Source organism: Sinohyriopsis cumingii, chromosome 3 (genome assembly GCF_028554795.1).
Source record: "Sinohyriopsis cumingii isolate HCF-2022 chromosome 3, ASM2855479v2, whole genome shotgun sequence".
Lineage (NCBI taxonomy): Eukaryota > Metazoa > Mollusca > Bivalvia > Unionida > Unionidae > Sinohyriopsis > Sinohyriopsis cumingii.
Genome location: NC_142963.1, coordinates 57,140,933 through 57,165,147, shown reverse-complemented (window position 1 = coordinate 57,165,147; position 24,215 = coordinate 57,140,933). Strand labels below are relative to the sequence as shown.

The following is a 24,215-nucleotide window of genomic DNA, read 5'->3' as shown; positions in this document are numbered from 1 at the left end:
AACTGGTTAACTGATTTGTAACAGTGATGGTGACTCTGGTGAAAATGGGGTGCAGACATTATTAGGAAACATGGGTAAATTTTAACAAGTAATGTACTCGTCAGCAATTCTGACACTTTCATTAGGTGGTGCTATGCAGAAAAATGCAAAAAATATGAATACCATGATACCATGTACCCATGATATCATAGCAACCTGCCATATATGTTCTGTGCTATTTTCATTCATATCCTACACTAGCAGAGATTTACATAAATTAAACCAAATCTCTGAAAGCATAATTAATCAATTTATGCAAAAAAGGTTGATGCTGTTAAATAAAAATGTACGTAAATATTCAGGTATAAATGTTTCCATTCCCTACTAGAAACTTGGACTTTACCACAAAAATTGAATGGATAAGCTTTGTCTTCTATTTCTGTATTCATATTATACACGATATCTAGTACGTGCTTGTGTATTCAGAGCATACACAATATCTAGTACCCGCTTGTGTATTCATGGTATACATGATATCTAGCAACTGTCTGTGTATTCATGGCATACATGATATCTAGTACCTGTTTGTGTATTCATGGCATACATGATATCTAGTACCTGCTTGTTTATTCAATGCATACATGATATTTAGCACCTGCCTGTGTATTGATGGTACACATGGTATCTAGTACCTGCTGTTGCATTCAAAGTATACACACTATCATGTGTATTTATGGTATACATGAAGTCTAGTACCAGCTGGTGTATTCATGGCATACATGATATCTAGTACTGTACCTGCTTGTGTATTCATGGTATACACAATATCTAGTACCTGCTTGTGTATTCATGGTATACATGATATCTAGTACCTGCTTGTGTACTCATGGTATACACAATATCTATTACTGTTCCTGCTTGTGTATTCATGGTATACATGATATCAAGTATGTACCTGATAATTCATGGTACACACAATATCTAGTACCTGTGTGTGTATTCATGGTATACATGATATCTAGTATTTGTGTGTGCATTCATGGTATACATAATATACAGTACCTGCTTGTGTATTCATACTATATATAAACACAATATCCAGTACTGGCTTGTGTATTCATGGTATACATTATCTAGATCCTGCTTATGTGAAAATGCAACACATACAGGTAAGAACTTCTTGCAAACTATGCTTTATTCAAACAGATGTGAGTTTTCAACTTGTTAAAACAAATTGTAGGCAATTTAAAGACTGTAAAATAGAGTTGTAGAGAGCAGATAGATCAATAATATATTATGACAGAAGTGCACTGAATAAGTGACTATTTTATACAAATGGTAAAAATTATAGAAATGAGTCAGACTGAGTAAGATCTGAGCTGGACTCGTTATTCTAGAAAGACTTGCCTCTGAACAAAAAATGACACTTTTTGTTAATATATTATATATATATATATATATATATATATATATATATTAAATGAAGAAAAGTGCAAAACATACTTACAAACAAATGTATAATTTTACCCATAGGGAGCATGGTGAAAGTACTGTGTAAAGTACACATACATAATACTCATAAAACAACTAAGAAATCTCATTTCCTCCACTGCTGTTGCAAACCTGGGTTAAAATATATATCACATAAAATATATATCACATGTGTATGGAAGTCCAAACAGAAATATATTACAACTCTCAACATTGTAAGCCATTATAAAGAAGTAACATGGAACTTTTACGCCATAGATATAAACCAAGTTTAGAATTTTCTTTTTTCTTTCTGATCTATTTGCGCTCTGTCTCTCTCACTCTCAGACTGTGTCTGCATATTTACATACTACAAGTATTTATGCATTGTAAGACAGCAAGCCCTAGGCTGCTCAATCCTGGCACTGTCCCTGTTTTTCTGAAGTAATTAGCAATTTAATAAACCCCATTGCAACACTTTTCCTAACTTGTAAAAGCAAATACCACGACACCTGTAACACAAGATGAACACAATAATTATTATGTGCAGTGTAACCTTAATAATGATGCAGATTACAATGAAGCATTTGTTGCCTGTACTGATCATCTATTTATAAAAAAAGTAAATGGTAAAGACTACACCAATTGTCCATCCATCCATTTGCTCTTTACCAATCTGTCCACTTGTCTGTACATCTCTTTATCTGTCTGTCCATTTGTGTTTACATCCATCGATCTATATCCACACCTGTTCCCCTACCTGTCAATCTGTTCCCCTACCTTTCATCTGACTGTCCATTTGTCCTATTCTGATCCACCTTGTGTTCCAATCTACATAACTATTTGTCTACTCAAAAAGTCAACTTTATATTGTTGTCAAATATATTTCATTCAAACAAAAAGGTTGATTAAACATGTCATGAAAGATTGCTTTCTTTTGAACCTCCTATTTTGCACTGTAAAGGTGGATTGTTAAACTGTTATAATGAGGGAAATTAAAGAGGAAGCTAATGATTTGAAAAGAAGAGTTGGTATACACCTGCTTACCCACACAACTACCTATCTACATACATTGTAAATAAATGCGGCGGCAAATGATATTTCATTCACATGTAACATGAGCAGATGTCCTTCCTATAACTTACTTCCATAAAATATATACCCATTCTAATCACTCTACATTACCCTAATAGCTGCAATATGGAGCAGTATATTCCAAAGTGACAAGGGAATTAATAAAAAAATTATGTGAAAGAAATTGTTTACCTCCATCACGAGCACACACACACACGTGAGCATGCACACACACACACACACACACACAGACTGCCTGCACAAGAAAAATCATTGAAGCTTGACACCTGGATGCTACAAATGCCTTGGTATAGAAACGACTGATATGTACTCATTTGCAACAACATTATTCAAATATTAGGAATTTTCTATAATTACCTAAATGTATGACGATGACAAAGTGTTAGAAAATTGTAATGGCAGAACTTTGTTGGCATAAAAAGAGAAAAAGTTGGAAATATAAATGGAGTATACTTTCCTTAGATGTGAAAAACTCCTCCAACTAGTAACCGCTCTGGTGGCCTAGTGGTTAGAACGTCCAACTCAGATGCGAGAGGTCATGGGTTCAATCCCCAGCTGAGTCATATCAAAGACTTACAAAAATGGTACTAACAGCTGCCTCGCTTTGCGCTCAGCATTAGGAGGTTAGTGCTAGGACTGGTTGGCTCGGTGTCAGGATAATGTCACTGGGTGGGACATCATGCCACATGTCTGCAGCATGATGCCCCAGTGCTAGACATCACTATAAACTGCCACACTGCAGACATCTTAGTGATATGACTGAAAAATTGTTAAAGCTACATTTATAAAAAAAAATCCAAATCCAAATCCTCCAACCTGTAATGGTATAACTTCCAAACAGATTCTGGCTTTTGCAAGGTCTCTCATGAGAGAATGTGCTTTTTGGCACAAGTGGAAGTAGTAACTGGCAGGTTCATGGGTTTTGCCACCAATCCTTATACCACGAGGAGATTACTCTGCTCAACTGCCACCTAGGTTGACAGATAACTTTTAGCTCCCTTAGTTAAAAGTGTTATCTGGAAGAGCTGGATTTGCGAGGTAGTAGTAGTTCTCCTATGGTATTATGATTGGGTAGCATATTTAAAAAAGAAATAATGTGACAACTTAATGAGAAATTTCCATTCTGGAAGATTCTAAGGTCAGAATCAAGACTTTATCCTTTACTCAAACTGAAGTAAACATGTTTACAATTAATAACGATCTGAATATTTAATCCACAATCATAGAGAAATATTAGCAACGTTTTATGTTGTTTAAAATAAATGTCACTGGGCAGGTATGCAGTGAACTTGATTTTGCTGAAAGGTCAAGTACAAAATGCAGATATACAAAAGTTAAAATCACTGAGAAAATCCCAATGTGATTAAATCACATCTCCACTGTCCTATGTGAAGAGCTGACAGCTACTGCTTTGAATTCAGCTCCATCAAGACCTCATCAATACAAACAATCCCATGTAATGGTAGGAAGTTGATCAACAAAGGTCATAACTCTGTCCAAACTGTAGTAGACGACAAAACTCTTCAAAGATGTCAAGGTCCACAAAAAATCTGTCAAGATATGAAGGGCCACAACTCTATCCGCAATGAGATAAGAAGACAAAATCTGAAAATGACATCATCTAGTTCTACGAGACAATGAACATACCAAAAAGCATTAGATGTTCAATGGTTTTTAAGCTGTGCCAGTTACAAGTGATATCCCAAGTGAAGATATTAAGGTAATTGTCAAGGGTAATAACTCTTTCCAAAATGGAGTTAAAGAGAAAGAAAAAACAAACATCTAAAGCACATCAAGTCTCTGAGATAATTTTTATTCCAAACTGCATTATAATATGTTTAATGGATCTTGGGCTGTGCCAATTACAAGCAACATTCCATGTGAAGATATAAGTTAATTGTCATGGGCCATAACTTTTCCAATGGTCCAAAGTGGAGTTAAGGAGACAAAACCCATAAAAGGCATATCCAGGTCCATGAGACAATCTACAAACAAACTGCATCAGAATGCATTGAATGATTCCTGAACTATGTTGGACACAAGAATATGATGTAGTGGAGATTTAAAATTGATGTAAAAAGGACCATAACTCCATCAAAACTGGAACTAAAAGGAAAGAATCCTAGAAGACACATCTATGTGTAATAGGCAAGTCACATACTAAAATGTCATCCAATTATGCTTTTGGTCTGCAGAGGTTTGCTGGTTGCAAGAAATTTGAATGCATGGACAGATAGCCTGACAGACAGATGGATGGATGAGAAAGTTGACTTCTCAAGTGCTTCTGCATCTTGATTTGGGACCCAAAAACTGATCCCAGTTTATAGTAATATGAGACCATAATGAAAATCTCTAGCTTGCAAACTATGATCTTTAAACATATAGTGTCTATGAAATATAGAAATAAAAACATTTTCATCGTAGGTGTGACAATGTTTTCTTCAAAGCATCATTCCATGCATTATTTATTTCAATACAGTGTGTGTGAGGGACTTGGAATTTTAATGTAGCTTTAACAATTTTTCAGTCATATTGCTATGATGCCTGCAGCATGGCAGCTTACAGTGATCTCTAGCACTGGGGCATCATGCCGCAGACATACAGCATGATGTCCTTACCAGTCACATTATCCTGACACCAGGCCAACCAGTCCTAACACTAACCTCTTAACGCTGAGTGCTAGGTGAGACAGATATTAGTACACTTTTTATGTCTTTGGTATGACTCGGTAAGGGTTCAAACCCATGACCTCCTGCATCTAAGGCAGATGCTCTAACAACTAGGCCACTGGAGTGGTATATTTCAATAAAATAGAATCTTTTTTGCTTAAACATGATTTGCTCAAACACTCTGGATTACTCAAATGTTTTGTTTTAAAACTTGCCAGGAGGCTTATGATTATATTTCACCTCGTTCACTGGAAGCATAGATTTCTTCAAACTCCCTTGGGTATCTGAGCCACTGACACAGTACTCCATATCCAAGATCATTTGTAGTTTTATTGATCAAAGTAAAATTAGGATTGCAAGAATACTGACCAATAATAAAATAGTATATCACAGGGTCAAGGTCACGGTCTGTGGCCAACACACGGCCAATAGGTGTTCCTGCAGGGGCATTTTCATTCACAGAAAACTCATAGGGAATTGGGCTTCCATTCTGAAAGAGAAATAAAACAAGCAATAAAATACAGTTAAACCTGTCCTAATGATGACATCTACTCAGCAGTCATCTATTTACAACAGTCATTCTAAGTCTCTCCCACTGGCAAATTTCATATGTAAATGTCCTGTATGTAACGGTCACCTGTGTTCTACAGTATTCAACTAAGTGTTTCCTAAACAAATCAAGGTTTCTTTATGCCTTAAGAAGTCGATGCAGTGTATCTACAGTGACTGCTCGGTCTATGTAAACTGAATTTTGGATTCATTTGCAAGGCATTGTTTAGATGAAGGAATATCATGTGAATTGATGCAGACATTCCTTATCTCAATTGCACTGATAACTCAAGTCATGCTGACAGTGCAACTCAATGGTGCCAGTACGACAAATTCGAAACTCTGAGGCAGGTTTTATCATTCAAGTAGATGGTCAAAGAAATTCATTTGTTGAATGGCGGGAAAAGTACTCATGCAGTAGAAATGTGTCAGTGTGACATGTATAGTTTGGTATCTGTTTGGTTGTGAATTATAGCTATCTCTGAAAAAAAGTTTGTCTTGCACAGAACATATATTAGTTACATCCCTTTTCATTAGGGTCAAGGGTCATTCAATATTTAAAACTTGTCTGTAAAGTCAGGTAAAGTTTCAGTTTATGGGTAACAAAAAGACATCCATTAATGGCTTCTTTCAATTTCCTATTCATCATAGGCATCTCACAAGAGTCAAATGTCTTTTATCCAGCTATTTGTAAAGTGTGGACAGCAGTTTCCAAGTGAAACTTTTACAAGTCTGCCAAACAGTCTGGTTTTAATCATATGTAACAGTATGTCAGTTGTGAAATTATTATGTCATGGTGCACAAAGATCAGTAATATTTTAGAGCCATCATTAATTTAACTTACAAGATGGATTAAAGTGAGTAGAGTACATTAATCGTGTAGGGAACACAAACCTGGAAGAGGACAACATATATGCATATTTTAAGAATTTACTGAACAGTGACCATAAAACTATACTGATAATGTAATAATAATAATAATAATAATAAATAATAATAATAATAATAATAATAATAATAATAATAATAATAATAATAATAATTTTAATAATAATAAATTTGAAAAGGTAAACCTGTGAACAGAGATCACCTTCATACAATGACCAGTTTTGTCTTTTCCCATGGGTGGCTGATTTTGACAGGTTTAACTGTACTTGTAAAATGTTATTGTTTTTATCAATATTTATATAAAGAAGTAATATCTGACTGTCCTCAAACTTCAAGTATTGTTATACAGAATAAAACAGTTTACATGTTGTTTAAATTAAAAGAGTAAATTATTTGAGTAAATAAAGAAGAAAAACACTTTACTGTTTATGCACACAAACCAAAGTCAATACAGTGGTCCCCCTCTTGAACGGCCCCCCTGACCAGCGGCCACCCGCTCCTTATGGCCAGAATCCGTTGGCACCGACGAGTTTGTGTTCAAAAGTACCCCTCACGAAAGGCCACCCGGCTAACGCAACCAGCATATTAGTGCAATAATAAAAATTTACCCCTCACAAGCGGCCGCATTTTATTTGAATATGTATCCAGAACCAGTATTTTATTCATAACGTGTGTTAAGTAATCTGATTTCTGTTTCCCGATGTCAGGTTTTCGTTACTGAAAGAAGTGTTGAGTAAAGTACATGTACCACTAAGGTTAATATTATATCATTTATGCCTCACGAGAAGCCAAATTTATTCCATAAAAACCGATAAAGACTCAAATTTTAATCCATACAAACGGTTAAGTACATGTAATCCAATTAGCCTTACTGCTGTGTTATCATAAGATGTCCGGTTTAGTCACTGATAATTGTTAAGATTACAATTATTGAAGAGTAGTAACAGCTGAGAAGTGGCAGCATCGATGTACAATACCCAAGTCAGCAGGAAAATGGTTTGATAGCCTTTATGGCTTCCCTTAGTAAGATGTTGAGCTTGTTCACTTTGATAATTAGTGGCTATTACTACTGACAATAATTGTCAAAATTACGAATCCTAATGGCTGCCAGGTCAAATCTGCATGATGTTAATGGTACATATCGAAACCGTTTTGGCTTCTCTCACTTAGTGTAAAGAATTATATAAAAACAATAGGGTACCAGACTGCGACTAATGAACCACGTGACAAGATCACTTCCTTTAAAAACACACGGCAATTTGTTTAGATGCATACAAAATTGTTTTATCAGTATTGTAGTTGGCAACATGAATAACTTACTGCAAAAAGATGAACATGTCATCGAGGAAAAGAAAAATTCTCAGTTTAGATGAGAAAGTGAAATTAATTCACCTGACTGAAAGGGGGGGGGGTCGAGGATCCTTGCAGAAAACTGATGTCGGAAAGACTCAAATGAACAATATCGTGAAAGATAATGAAACAATTCTGCTGAAGTGGGAAGGTGAATTGGACGGAGAAAGGAAGATTGTTTGAGCCAGGAGACGTTTGTATCCTGATTTTAATGACAAAAAAAAAGCAACAATTTTGTCAGTTGAATTGGGATATGACGACTTTACCACAAGTAACGGATGGTTGCACAGATTTCAAGTGCGACACAATATTAAGTGTTCTGTCCTTAGTGGACAATCAGCTGATGTTAATAATGAAGTTGTCGAAGGTTGGAACAAAAGACTAAACGATATATGCAGGGAATATGACAGCAAGGATATTTTTAATTGTGACGAGACTGGTTTGTGTTTTAGACTGTTACCAACAAAGTGACAGATCATGTGATCTGTAACATAATTATAAAGACAGTTTTAAAACTATATCAATGGTTATTCATAGCATTCTTTTGAAAATGATGACACAGTTTGTTTTACATTTATTTCACAACATGCATGTGATTTTTTAATGAAAATATTAAATGTTTTAGAATTAAATGTATTTGTGACTTTCTTCATATGTTTTTACTATTTGTATTTATCATCCCCCTCTAGAAAGGCCACCCTCATTATAAGGCCACTTCCCTGCTGCATTAGGGGTGGCCTTATAAGAGGGGGACTACTGTATCCTTAACACAATATAAATTTTGATGCTTGATTGCATTTTATGATATCAGGTGATGTAAGGTAACAGTCATTAAATGAAAGACATTCTCCATCACTTTTCTACACAGGAAAATATAATGATACACATACCTGAATGTGAGAAAATGGATTCTATCATACGCAGTAGTGTGGGTGAGGGAAACCCATCCAAGGGTCAGAATTTGAAGGCTGGAATAAGTCTATACTGAATTTCTGGTGACAATGTTGTACTCCAGGGATGGGATTTACATATTCCCACCATAATTTTTTTAAAATCTCATTTTTTACTTGGAAAAAGTGGTAAAAAGGAAAAGATGGTAGATCATGTGTATAGATGTAGCTATAGATGAACATAATATTTTCTAGATGTATAGATGTAGCAATAAGAACAAAGCATTTTCTACTGATGTCTAAATGTAACCATAGAAGAAAAGAGTATTTTCTACAGATGTATTGATGTAGCCATAGAAGAAGAGTATTTTCTACAGAAGTATGGATGTAGCCATATAAGATGAAACAAAATTAACAGATGTATCGATTTAGCCATAGAAAAGAGATTTTTTTATACCAGATGTATGGATGTAGCCAAAGAATACAGTATTTTCTACTGATGAATGGATATGTGTGTGTGATTTAGATTTTTAATGTAGCTTTTTTTTAAAAGTTCTGTCATATCACTTATGATGTCTCCAGTGTGGTAGTTATAGTGATGTCAAGCACTGAGGCCACAGACATTTAGCACCATGTCCCACCCAGTCACATTATAATGACACCAGGCCAACCAGTCCAAACACTAACCTCTTAATGCTGAGCACCTAACGAAGCAGCTGTTAATACCATTTGTACAAGTATCTGGCATCTGAGGTCGATGTTCTCACTGCTTAGGCCGACCGGAGTTTTGATTTATGGATATAGCCATAAGAGAACAGTGCATTTTCTAAAGATGTATAGATGTTGTCATAAAATAGCATTTTCTACTGATGTATAGAGGTAGACACAGAAGAACAGAGTATCTTCTATAGCTGTATGGATGTAGCCATAGAATGTCTGTGTGTGTGTGTGATTTGGATTTTTAACGTAGCTTTAAAAGTTTTTCAGTCATATAGCTATGAAGCATGCAGTGTGACAGTTTATAGAGATGTCAAGCACTGTGGCATCATACCACAGACATGTAGCATCATGTCCACCTAGTCACATTATCCTGACACCAGGATGACCAGTCCTAACACTAATCTCTTAATACTGAGTGCCTAGTGAGGCAACTGTTAGTACCATTTTTATAAGTCTTTGGTATGACTTGGCCAGGGTTCGAACCCATGACCTGATGTAGCCATAGAAGAACAGAGGATTTTCTACAGATGTATGGACATAGCCATAAAAGAACTGAGCCTTTTCTACATCATTAGTTTAGTTTACACACAATTTTTATAGTAAACAAGAATTACTGTTTATAAGCCTGAAAATCTTTTGACTTTTCTATGCTAAAAATGCTATAACATTCTTAAGTCAAAGCATAATGACATCATCCAGTATTACTGAATACTTTCTGGGACAGGTGTATCCAACATGATTTTCTCACATGGGCAAACTGTCTTACACATATACAGTATACAAATAAGAAAAAAAAGTTCCTATGATGAGAAAGTGCTGTATCATAGTAAGTTGACTTACAGCATCCAGTGGAAAGCTTGGATCATTGTCATTGACATCCTTGATTCTGATGGTCAAAAAACGGTTTGTCTGCTGGGGAGTCTGAGCTCGATCCTTTGCTATCAACATCAACTGATAGAGAAAGAAAAATGTTAAACAGAACTGTCTTTGAATCACAATGGTAGAAAAATCCATTGCACAACTGCTGGGGACAAGTTACAAATTTTGCTAGGCAAGTACAATTTTCTTTAGTTGCTGTGGATTTTATGTAGAAAATAAAACAAAGTTTGTCTTCAATTTCATAAAAATCGCATTTCAAGGTCAAAAGATGATTCATGAATTTTTCCAGCCCTGTTGGGACAGACAGATCAGACAGGAAAAATGTTTCTTGCATTTTGCTGTGCCAAAAATTGAAGTATTATTATAAACAAGTATGATTAATTAGCATAAACTTATGGAATTTACAAATACAGTATGCATGTCTTTTCCAACAGACAAATTATATCACAAGATGAATGAAAATGCTTGACTGAATCCATAAATTAATCAACTGAATTTATCTTTCTGTTTACTAATTAATAAATCCAAACACTGATCAATTTTTAAAAAAGACAGAGAGACCTATAAAAAAGATGTATGAGAGACAGCGATATCCATACCACATATCTGTCTTGTTCTTCTCTGTCATAAACCCTCTCCGCCTGAATGACACCTGTGACTGAGTTGATTTCAAACTCCTTTGTCCTGGTAGTGTATTTCCCATCTTGGAAGAAGGAGTAGTCAACAATTCCATTTTTTCCACTGTCCTCATCGATGGCACTGACAATGTATACTATCATGCCAAGGTACTGTTCCTGTTTCAGGGAAATACATGAGAGTACTTTATCAATCATCGTCACCAATGGCACATTACCTTAATGTAATCATCTAATGGTTAAAATACTGTTGCAACAACCATGATTTGTTTTGAACTGGATGCATAACATTTTTAATACTTACATCATGTACATTCTAATAGGATGACTGACTGATTTTTCACCAACCCTACCAGATGACAAGTTACGTAACATTTGTTGGCAGGTTCTGGTTAAGCCACTAAATTACAGAAAGATTCAATGTTAACATATTTTCAACTACTAATAATTCATATAACAAACTGTTAATTATAAATAAGTTAATTATAAATAATTGAAATTAACTTCCTTCCATTTTAATTTTTTTGTTTGAAATTATCAATCATAAGTACATACAAATTTAAAAAGGACTAAAATATAATACATTTGATTCAGAGATGTAATTGGTTAGAACTCTCAGGATGAAATATAATTTGTTAACATTTTATGAGGTTAAACCTCATCAGATTATGCCAACCATCCATGATAGAAATAATGACCCTACCACATGTATGCACATGCCAGAAGAATTAGTTCCCTACTGGTAGGTCTATGTTGGGAACTTGCCACTTTGGACAGGTATTCTCTTTCAATAGCATTGCACTGAATAAATATTAAATCCATTTTTGAAACTGATTTAATTCCCTAGCTAAAGTTAAGTGGTTGTTTAATGACACTACAAGCATACGTGTTGATTAAGTTCCAAGCCAACAATCATGATGGTTTAGGCAGGTTTTTATAGTTGATTCATTTCCTTAAGGTATGCTAGGATTGCCTTTTTTTGTTGGTTTTAATGGCACTTGTATCACGCTAGTGAATATATCATGATGTGGGAATGGAAGCCAAGTGCCTTTTCTAAGACAGTGTGAGGCAGCTGACTTGGGCAGGTATCAAACTGTGACCTGTGGATTATGAGTCTGAAGCTCCACCAACAGAGCTACCATGGCTCCCTAGTTATAAAAATAGCAAAGATAATGTATACCAAGTGGCTCATGTTCAAGGACTTAGACCAATGAATATTTATATGCAAGTTTTGAATCAAACAAAGGGTGTGTAGTTATTAAGATATGTGTAGGTATTATGTATAAAAGTGTAAAAATGTTTTACAGACTTGCACCATTCCAATGTTAATCTGAACCCACTTATAACATGATAAAACCCATAGGCCTGTGTGCTTGAATTGAGTTTTACATTCCAGTTGTTCTCTATGTCTTTACTTTTATCTGAAATAAAACTGCAATGGTATTTATTGTCACAGTAATGACCAAAATTTAAAATAAATATATCACTTGATACCTGACAGTATGCATAACTGTATAGATGGGATCATTGGTCTTAGCATCATATATTGTAATCTGCTTTGTTGTTGTACTTTAACAGCAAAGCTATGACCACGGACCAATTATGACCAACTTTCAAGTACTCTGACACCTGTCAAACAGAGATTTGCCTATTCCATGCTTGTTTGGGCAGATAAGGAGTTTAAAATTCTTGCATTTTTGCAGATGTGAAGTTAAATGTAAGAAAAATAATAAGAATTACATTCATAACCACCAATATCCAACAGAAGCATTCTGAAATCAGTTGTGACCAGCAGATATGTACATGGATTTTTGAAGGCCTAGTCAGTTCTTGTGTGATGTATGATGCAATATTCACACATCAAATTTACAATACAATTTATGAAACATATGTAATAGAATTTAATAGTTTCTTGTTGGATGAGGGAACACTAACCTCCAATACATCAATGGTCATGTTCTCTCTGGGTGGGATTACCCATTCTGGAGGTGCATTAGCAGCATCCAATACCCTGATGGTTATGTTAGCTAATGCTGTGAAGATTCCAGCTCCAAGCTGATCACGAGCCTGAACCTGGAATTTGTATGTCCCCAATTTCCGTAACAGACTTTTCTTCACTGAGATTCTGCCAGATCTGGCACCAACTTCAAAGTAATCTGAAAGAAAGCATACACTGTTTATAATGGATCTCATAGACAAGCAAAATCTAAAAGTATTGATGATAAAAACGGTTCAAACATAATTCTTTATGAGCATGGTTAACATCATGATCATAATGACACTTGGATTTAAGCCAGTATTTTGTAAAGTCTGTTAAGCTGTTTCACCAAACTTTATTATAAGCAACTTTAAATGCATATCAATCTCAGTGAATTGTTTTGCTTCTTGGACGTGAAGACTAACTTATTTTGTTATTGCGATTTATACTGTTTTTCTTCTTACAAAAAGTTTGATTAATGTACATTAATAGTTTGGAAATACAGTGAAGCCTGCTGTAAAATAATGATTGGGTTTCACAAAGTGTGAGCATGCGACATATGTTATTGTACAATATTCAAACAAATCAGTTAATTGAAGAAATAGTGTTTATGTATCCATGCAGCTATAAAGGATGAGGAGGTGGAAGCCAAAATTGAGAACTTCACTGATACAGTTACCAACTTAATACATATTAGACTAAAACAGTTGTTACATGTTTATTATTTACTTCTGGGGCAGAGAACCATTCATTGGTACAAACATATGTGTACAAGAAAATTGGCAACTTAACTGCACTCACCAGCTATTCTCATGATATCCTTAATAGTAATTCCACCAAAAATACGCACAAAGAAGCATATTTCTAGAATTCATCTGCAAGATTCCATTTGAATCCAAATACCTAATTTCTTGCTAACGCTCACACTAAATTAGGAAACATTGTATTTTCTGAAACAAGCTTATGTGTTGGACATATCCAAAAGGTATGATTTTTTACCAACAATAAAATGCTTACATCAGACATTGCCAGTTTAAAAATGAAAAAAAGAAACACATATTTAGGGCTTGGAAAATACTGTAACTAAAATTCACACTGGAGGTCAAGGGTATTGACTTTATAATGTAACTGAGATGAACACTTGAAAAAGTAAAACTGCCTCAACCCAGTTAGGGAGTAAACCAATTGATGTCTGGGATAAAGAATGATCTCCACACACACACAAAAAAAAACCAGTTAAGTAACTCTCTAAAAGACAGATGAGAAAGGAAATCAATAAACCAAATATTATCGAAGATTGTATTTATAACTTTTACTTTGTACTTCTGCAGAACAAATACAGGATGTACCGTAGTATGTTTGATTAATTATAACAGCAAATCCTTCAACTCCTAAAACGTAAATGTTTTTTTTTCTTCAAGCCAATTGTCCAAAACAGCGAACTATACATATGTAACTTTGCATTAAAATGAGGACTGGACTGTGTATATGTGAATGATTTGGAGCTGCATTTCTCACTCTAAAATAAAAGAGACTAAGACTAGAGGGTGGAGTGGTAATGACTAAAACTTCTGACAATTCAGGCAATAACCTTGTTTCAACAGGTGTGTACTACGGTTGATTGAACAGGCACTGGTTGTCTCTTGCTTTCCATTAAATGGGTGTTAAATTAACTGATCTGTAAAGTTAGGTGAGAATATTTTAACCTATGCATTGTGTGGTGCTTGGCAGAATATGCCAGATGACTGTGCAAACATATGTTGGCTATTCTTAACCCTGGATTGTATAATAATTGTACACAGGATGCTCTGAAAAATTAAAATTATTGTTGTTGTTGTTATAGGGTTTGATACCATTTTTCAGCACAAGACAGGCTATACATGGCAGCCAGAATAACTGGTGGAGCAAGAACCCTGGAAAACCCTGGGAAGAACCACCAACCCATGAGAATATCACTGGCAAGCTTTCTCACATACCCACATTGGCTGAGCCTGAGACTCAAACCCAGAAGAAAGAGGTGAAATGGCAGTGATCCGGAATGATGAGCACTTTAGACCACTAGGACACTCAGGGCCCCAGGTTTAATACTGCATAATTTCAAGAGTCATGCTATGATTGTGCTTTATCCAAATTCATGTTATAATGAAACATGTTAAAAAAGGGTTTCATCATAATAGTTGACATTAAATTCCAACGTAAATGTCTCTTTTTTTTTTCTAAGGGCTGTTCCATTTAAACATACATGATACCCATGGAATTGAGTTTTTAAAAAATATATGCCTGGGTACTTTGATTTCAGAGAGTTCATATTAAAATGATAAGAAAACTCTAAAATGCATCTATGGGTGAGCACCCCAATTTAAAAGTGCCTTCCCTGGGTCTCACGTATGTTTTAATGGAACAGCCCAAAGAGACTTACCTGTTACATCTGAGAAAATTTTCATCGTATCATCAGAAAAGACCTTAATATACAAAGTTTTTGCCATAAAACTGAACAGTGAAGCTTTGTCTAAATATATTCAGAATGGTAAAATTTCAGATGTTCCTCATATGAGATCGTAAAATCTTAAGATGAGATAAACATTGAAAAAGTTCAATATAGAAAGAACAGACAACAAATTTAAAGTCATCTGTATCAGACTGGTTAATATCTTATCACTACTTACCACAAAAATATTAGTGGAAAATGGATCAAAATTAAACCTGTTTATCCTGTGACAAATTTAAACTCAACTTTTTAATACCAATAGAAGACCTGCCAACCCTAACAAGATCTCAGTAAGGAAGTCATTTTTTTCTCCCATAAATTAATCCAATTTTCAGTCATGTTTAACAAAACACAACGTACTAATCTTATGAAGTTGGAAAGCACGTATTTAGAAAGTGTGACTCTTGACTGATGTAGTGACTGTAAACATTATGTTCCACTTAAAAGTTTGTAAAGTGCACTTAGACTTGAATTACCTCCAGTACAGTTTCACAAAATACAGTTCCAAACCCTATGGTACTCAATGGCTTCTTGCTATCTTTCTACTTGATATTATCCTGGGCCTTTTTTTTATATTTAAGGTGGCAAGAGTAATCATCTCATGATCTCTCCCACCATGAGATATACTCAAATCAACACATGATGTTCAATAAACAGAACTGTTGCCCTTCCTGCTTTTGTCCCACAAGAATCTGAATATTCCTTTTTTTCTTCTGTATTTATTATAAAATCTTTTTATGAGGCTTATTTCATCTTGAATATGTATCACTTATCACTTGTGGGATGACACCTTTAGAAAATTCTACAAGCAAAAGCTTGCTCATGCAGAGAATTTGCATGAAAATATATGTGCAGTTTAAAGCTTCTGAGGTACTCTTGTAAAGTTAGTTTGGTTCCCTGACCAACTCCACTGAATCTCATATGAAATGCAGATCTGTATCAAACAAGGACCTGTAACCAGTAACCAGATTTTACCTAGGCATTCATATTTCAATATTTCTGTGCTTTTATTTTGTAATTTATGGATCATTTCCATAAGACTTACAGCCAAATTGTAAGGGTTGGCTGGTTTCTAATAGTTTTATTAAAAACTTTTTCTTTCACAATACTTACCATTTGGGTCACCACTTCCAGATACCTTGGTAAACTCTAGCTGGCTATTGATTCCCTCATCCTTATCATTAGCAAAGACCTGTAATACCTCTGTATCAGGCAGGATAGTCTCATAGATTGTAGCCTGGTATTCAGCTGTTGAGAAGACAGGTGGGTTATCATTTACATCCGTCAGCCTAATGTAGATCTGCAAATAACAGCAAATGTTAACTAAACTGATGGTACAAGTATTTTCATTTACACAATGACTCAGAAACAAAAGACCCCTCCCCTTCGTGCCCAGTCTATTTTTATTTGGCTAGAAAGAAAAGAATTTAAAAGTGAGCTTGATGTACAAAGCCATAACACTCACTTTAATCTACAGCATGGACAGACATATGGATGGACAGATGGACACGTACAAGCTAGCCAAGATGATAATCAAGCTAAGCTTCAGCCAAGGTCAGCTCAACAAAAAGTTACAGGTAAATTCAAGAATTATTCTTGTCAAGTACAGAATCAACAATGTTCTCTGTTGTGCATTTTATAATCTTAATTGTTTTAGAAAAAAAATTTCTGCTAGAATAATTACATGATTAACATTAGGGAATCCAGCCCTCCCAAACGTGGAAATTCTTTTCTGTCTATATTATATAGACAAAGAGCACCAACACTTGCCTATTCCCTCCCCTTGCTACCTACAGGTGGTATATATTATTGTTTCATTTTGACTATAATTATGTGAAGTTTTTCACCTATCTGGACAAAATTTCTGCATTATCTGGCTGCATGGTTCTACACAGCCACATTATAACTGAATGTATTGAAGTTCATGTTCGTGCAGGCTGTCAATTTATTTATCACCCCTGGATAGTGGGTGCATCTGGCATTTGTGATGCAGTTTCTTTATCTTTTATTACTTTTCTTACCTTGATGTTTCAGAATTAACTAAGTTGCTGAAATTACACAGATTATAGCTATATTGTGATTGATACACAAAATATGACAATGTACCACATGTACTGTGGAGCACAGGAGTTGAAAATCCACTGTGTATATATCTCATTTTTCTGCTTGAAAGAAAATATGTCCTTTCTGTGTGACTGGACAACATAACAGGAATGCATGTTTCCAACCACTATGCATATGATACAGTATGCAGTCATTTGTTTTAGAGACAGCCCAGAAAAAGACAAATATAACAACACACCAGCATAAATGGCATATGAAATCTGATTTCAGTATATGGATAGGGTCACATTCATACACATCATCCAATAATGATGTGCATTTTTTAAGGGAAGAATATACCTTATAAAATTGTTGAAACACATTCACAAAAAGATAAAAAATACAGACTAAAATTAAATATATATGTCTCACATCGATTTTCTGCTTATGTAAAAAGATAATTTTAAAATTACTCTTAGATGAAATAGTTCTTGTCAAAGCTGCCCTATAACATGCTAGTAAGACCCATTTGTTTTCTCCATTTATAACTACTATCCGCCTTCACATTTATAAAAATAATTTGAACTTTTTTCACATTATGAATATTCTCTCAGAAATATTTTCACCCAGCTGGAAACGATTTTAGTGCCAATGAGAACCTCAAATTCTATGGTTACCAATGAGTTAATTAAAAATATTTCTTTTTCAAAGTTGACTCTCAAAGCCAATGTAGTCATAACAAGAGGCTCTAGTCTTATATCATTCACTTCCTTGCATAACAGTAGACTATGCCACTCAGTGGTGCATGCTTAGATACTACATCCATGAATAAGTCAGTCCACACCCTCATGGCTTCATCTATGTCATCCAAATTCTGGATCATATTCCATGGAACTTTATATAGGTCATTGAGAAACTGTTAATGAAGAACAATTTCTCAATGACCTATATAAAGTTCCATGGAATATGATCCAAAATTTGGATGACATAGATGAAGCCATGAGGGTGTGGACTGACTTATTCATGGATGTAGTATCTAAGCATGCACCACTGAAAGTACATCGAGTAAAGACTGAAATTCAACCTAATTGGCTTACTACTGAAATCCTAGATGCTATGAAAACATGAGACAAATTCAAGGCTATGGAAAACCATGCACAATATAAAGTATGGAGAAATAAAATAACAAGTATGATTAAAAAAGCTAAAAAAACTTATTATCAATCATTGCTTGAAAACAAAAAGAGCAACACAAACTCCATTTGGAAAGTCTTCAATGAACTCACTGGAGGAATGCACAAAAAACAGACAAATAAAATTCACTCACTTCTGGTAAATGACACCATAGTCACTGATGAAACTGACAATGCAAAGGTTTTCAATGATTTTTTCATCAACATTACCACAAAGTTAAAAGAGCCAGTGATAGAAAACAACTTTAATTAACTGAACGAGTTCTGCAGCAGCAAAATCTCTAAGGAGGTATGTTTCTCTATCCCACCAGTGTCAAAAAACTTTGTTAAAAAATGTCTCAGTGAACTTGATACCAAGAAAGCTACAGGACTTGATCAGATTAGTCCATGACTCATTAAGTTTTCTGTCTCTGCTATTGTAGATAGCATAACATTCACAATTAATTTAAGTATTGCAACCTCATCTGTCCCCAAAATATGGAAAACTGCAAAAGTAACTCCTATTCACAAATCTGGTTCTAAGGAAGATGCTGATAACTACCAACCAATCTCAATACTACCAAACTTGTCAAAATTGATTGAAAAACATGTCTATGACTCATTCATGTCATATTTAACCAAACACTTGCTGTTACACCCTAATCAATCTGGCTTTAGACAGAACCATTCCTGTGAGACTGCCTTGATCTCCCTAACTGATAAATGGCTTCAAGCACTTGACCAAGGTAGAATAATAGGAACTGTATTTGTAGATTTCAGGAAAGCTTTTGACATGGTGGATCATGAAATCCTTTTGAAGAAACTGAAAATCTACCAGTGTGATGAAAGAACAATTAGATGGTTTACTTCGTACTTAAATAAGAGAACACAACATGTTTACATAAATAATGTTCTGTCTGAACCTGAAACAATTAGATATGGAGTACCACAAGGCTCAATTCTAGGTCCATTACTGTTCATTTTATTTATTAATGACCTACCACTTTTACTAAGAGACTCAATATCATCTACAGATCTCTATGCAGATGACACAACATTGTCAGACATCCAAAACACAAAGCATGAGCTCAAAATTTCTTTACAGAATGCACTAAACAAACTGGAAAACTGGTGCACATGTAATGGCATGGTGGTAAATACTGGTAAAACTAAAATATTACTTATCTCAACACGGCAAAGAAGGACAAATCTTGATAGTGATGAACTATGTCTGACATGGAAGGATACAGATCTGCAAATGGTCTGTCATGATAGACTACTTGGTGTTCTGGTAGATGATAACCTATCATGGACTGAACATATCAAACATACCGGTAAAAAAGTCAATTCAAGTTTATGGCTTCTCAGTAGGATAAGACATTTTCTCCCTGAAAGGCACAGAAAACTATTTTATAACAGTTGTTGTTGTTGTTGATGTGGGGTTTAACGCCATTTTTCAGCACACGATAGGCTATACATGGCGGCCAGTATTAATGGTGGAGGAAGAACCCAGGAAAACCCCGGAAAGAACCACTGACCCACGAGAAGCTACTGGCAAGCTTTCACACATATCCACATTGGCTGAATCGAGACTTGAACCTGCGCAGACAGAGGTGAGATGGCTGTGATCCGTAACGGAGAGCGCTTTAGACCACTCGGCCACTCGGGGCCCCCATTTTATAACAGTTACATACAACCCTATTTGGACTACCGTAGTACAGTATGGGGTAATTCAAATGATAAAAACATAGCAAAGCTGGCACATCTTCAAAAAAGAGCATTTGGGCTAATATCAATCCAGAAAGAAAGCAAGGAAAGTTTAGCTGGTAGGTTAAAAATATTACCTATTAAAGACCGAATCTGTTTGAGAAAAGCCAAATTAATGTACAGGATATCTCATAATAGTGCTCCTGTATATTTACAATCACTATTCCAGTATAGGCTACCTGGTAATACTCCCCACCTGCGATCCATGTCTACCAAACAGTATAAAATTCCCAAACCAAATAAGGAGTTATTTAAAAAAAAGTTTCCATTACTCTGCAACTCTGCTCTGGAATAGTATTCCAGTTGAGATTAGAAATGCCCACTCTATTTCCTTCTTCCAAACCCAATATATCCAGTGGCTTCAGAGATGCAGCTTAAATAAATGAATTCCTTTGTATGAGGGCCTCAAGGTAGATTAGTTTTTAGCTAATTGTGTTACCCTCTTTAAATAAGGTCATTATTAAGCTGGCAGAAAACAACCCTATGTAGGCTATCTCCAAACCTTTACATCATGTTGATTTTACCTATTTTACTATAGTGTGATGCAGATTCTTACCAAGATAAAGTATAACTAATATGCATAGATCTTGCTCATAAAAACATATCCATGATCTTGATACAGAATTCAAAATTATCAGTAGTCTACAAAACCAATTAAAGTTCTTGCTGAACTAGTTGTTTTCATAATTTCATTGATCCTATGGCTAGTAAAATTTGAATTGTCACCAATCTAAATTTTGTGGAAAGACTAGCAAAAATTCAGCTGGACTAGTAAATCTCTCAATCTACTTCTTCTTCTGTCTACACAGAAATTTATGCTAAATTCTAGGCATGCTGATTGTATACACCTATGTACCTAGTTTATATGAAAGAAGATGATCGAGAACAAGTCCAGTCAATCCAATGCAAAATAAAAATTTTCAATGTACATATGTCACTGCTGTTATAGACCCTGTCAAAGAAAATGAAAATACAAACTTTGTTAAAAAGTCGGAATGCTAAGCAAATCTGAAGTAAATCATTTATATGTATCAATGTCACTCAAAATCATACTCATCTGAGATCTTCATAATACAAAAGCCTATTTACCAAATTACCATATATACACAGTTATTAGAAGAGTCCAAATGCAAACTACACAGAAACAGATCCACCATGGCATAACGTGCCTGCAGATCTTGGTCTGTGCAGTTTGTTGGAAGCACTCAGTAGAACAAAAAACACAGACCCTGATCTGCTGTCACATTATGCTATGACAGATCTGGATCTTTGTTGTTTGCAGTTTGACTTGACTTATAAGAGAGTACATGTGGTAGTTATTACAAATTACCATCTCTTGAATGGTAAGAAGACCAGCCAATCAGCCGTAAGATAACATCAGAAATATGGCTTCTAGAGCTGTAAAAGCTGTCACTCAGAAGCAAAATCACATAATTTTATTTGCATGGATCTTGCTTGATATTTATGGACACATGGACACACAACTGATGCAGGGCCATCCCATAAACTCACATGGCCAAGTGAGCTAAAAATTAATGAAAAAGTCTTACTGTGGCTGCATTTTGTCTCCTGACACTTTCTGGACCTTGTGGCGTGTCATATGCAATGGCCTGGACAACAATATTGGGGGTTGTCTCTCTATCTAGTGTGGCACTGGCACCGACTGTTACTCGGCCCTGAAATGAAAAAAGTGTGATCTAAAGAGATGTTTTCCAATTCTTGGAACAGAAAAATGTTTGGATGGAATAATAATAAGCCACATAGGGCTTCTAGACTGCTCACATAATTATAAACATGGACTGTTCTACCATCTATGCACTGCAATTGAACTTAGACCATGGCCTTAAAACAGGTGAGACAGAAATATAAAATTTGACATATTATTGGGGTTTGGAGAGAGAGAGAGACAGACAGAGAGAGAGAGAGACTTACAGTAATATTATCAATTCTAAAATGTGGATCATCCATTCTGTATCTAACAGTGCCATAGCCCTTTCCATCCTCTCTATCCCTGTCTGTAGCACTCACATCGACAATGAAGGTGGTTTCAGGAGAGTTTTCTGGGATAGTCACAATGTAGGAGGACTAAAGAGAAAAAGGACGTGCTGATCAAACTTTGTATTCATTTGATGGTGAAACTGAAATGTACATGCTCTATTAGGTGTTGTATTGGTGGCTGTTTGTAAGATAAATTAATAATATATTTGATGTATCTATACTATAGTAAATACAGAAGATATTCGGGTGTAATCATTTATGACTATTATAGAATATTTTACAAACGAGGAATCTAAACTGAAAAAGCTTTTAAAACTGACTTGACTATCAGAAGCAATGTGCTTTAATTTCTTTGTATGGTGTATTTTCATTTTTCTATACAGAAAGATTAATATAGATTTAATGAGTATTTCGAGAAATAAAAAATTTTAAACTGTGGAAAAGTACCACAAAAAAATGAAGATACCACCTGAATATTGCACAATAAATTTAGAATAAAGAAAATTATTATCAAAAATTAACTTTCCTTGAGAAAACTTCAGATAAAATTTAGGTCAGAAATATAACTTCCAAAACCATCCAAATCCAGCCCTACCTGAGAGGCTACAAAAATTGTCTTTACCATCTATTTAATAATATCTAAGGCAGGAAACTCTTCCAAGATACCATTTAACATTACTTCCCCTGCACCTGCTAGGTGGCTATCCATAAACCACATGCCCACCAGTTTAAGCTGGAACAGTATATCAACAATTACATTAACATTAGGACAATAGGAAAGAAAAGGTGGAGGAAATACCAGAGTATCCAAGTCCTACAGTAACCTATCAGAAAATGTAATCATAGGGATATTCACATGGAGGGTCATACCATTCTTCTAATAAAGTAGCAGCAAAAGTTTCCAGGTGAATCCAGCTAAAGATTTAAGCCAATGTCCATGATGAGACTAAGTGGCATCAACAAGAGTCCAATGGATGTCTGACTAACGGCCACCACATCAATCAGATCAAAAACGCCCAAACATAACCCCCTCCAAAAGAAAAAAAAAATAACAAGAGGGATGGCTATGTGGATGGACCAACCAGTTAGGATTCCGTAATAACTGATGAACACCTGATATAAAGGTAGCCAGGGGAAGGAACTTATAATGGTGTCTTGGAAAAGCTTTGAAACTGTTATAGTCAATACTGTATATTGATCGGGAAATGACATGTTTTCAGTCTTTTGGACAGGCTGGATTTGGTAGGTAGGAGAAGTTAATTCCCAGTTTAAACGTAATCGGGTAATGTATTTGACAAAGAAATATAATAACCCACCCCCAATAAAAAATGTCTCATACTTTATTTGAAATTTATTGATTGGTTCTATTTAGGACTGATTATTCCATCATTAAATGAATAGGAAAAACTGTCAAATTGTTTTTAATGGATAATATATTTTGTATGCATTTGAGGCAATTCCCATTACCCAAGCCAAAAGCTAAAGAAAAGCATTTCTTGAATGACAAGTTTGAGTAAAGTCTACTAAATAGTTAAGCAACAGCATTAAAGCAAAATCATCAACCACTTGTGTAAAAGTGCTGCTCAACATTTCAATGGCAAACGCAAATTCAAACCTAGAAAACATAACATATGAAGAAAACATT

The 24,215-nt window shown here is 35.0% G+C and overlaps 1 protein-coding gene across 2 annotated transcripts in view; it reads right to left on the bottom strand.

Moving 5' to 3' along the window:
* Positions 1-24,215, bottom strand: part of LOC149802902 (cadherin-87A-like) — a 189,389-nt gene that overhangs the window by 37,597 nt on the left and 127,577 nt on the right. For both annotated transcript variants that reach the window (XM_089952397.1, XM_089952398.1), the window contains 7 exons: positions 22,505-22,657; positions 22,123-22,248; positions 16,704-16,890; positions 13,060-13,280; positions 11,089-11,283; positions 10,451-10,561; positions 5,583-5,703 (listed from right to left, as the gene is read on the bottom strand). In XM_089952397.1, coding sequence (XP_089808523.1) covers positions 5,583-5,703; positions 10,451-10,561; positions 11,089-11,283; positions 13,060-13,280; positions 16,704-16,890; positions 22,123-22,248; positions 22,505-22,657 — 1,114 coding nt within the window. The remainder of the gene's footprint in view (positions 1-5,582; positions 5,704-10,450; positions 10,562-11,088; positions 11,284-13,059; positions 13,281-16,703; positions 16,891-22,122; positions 22,249-22,504; positions 22,658-24,215) is intronic.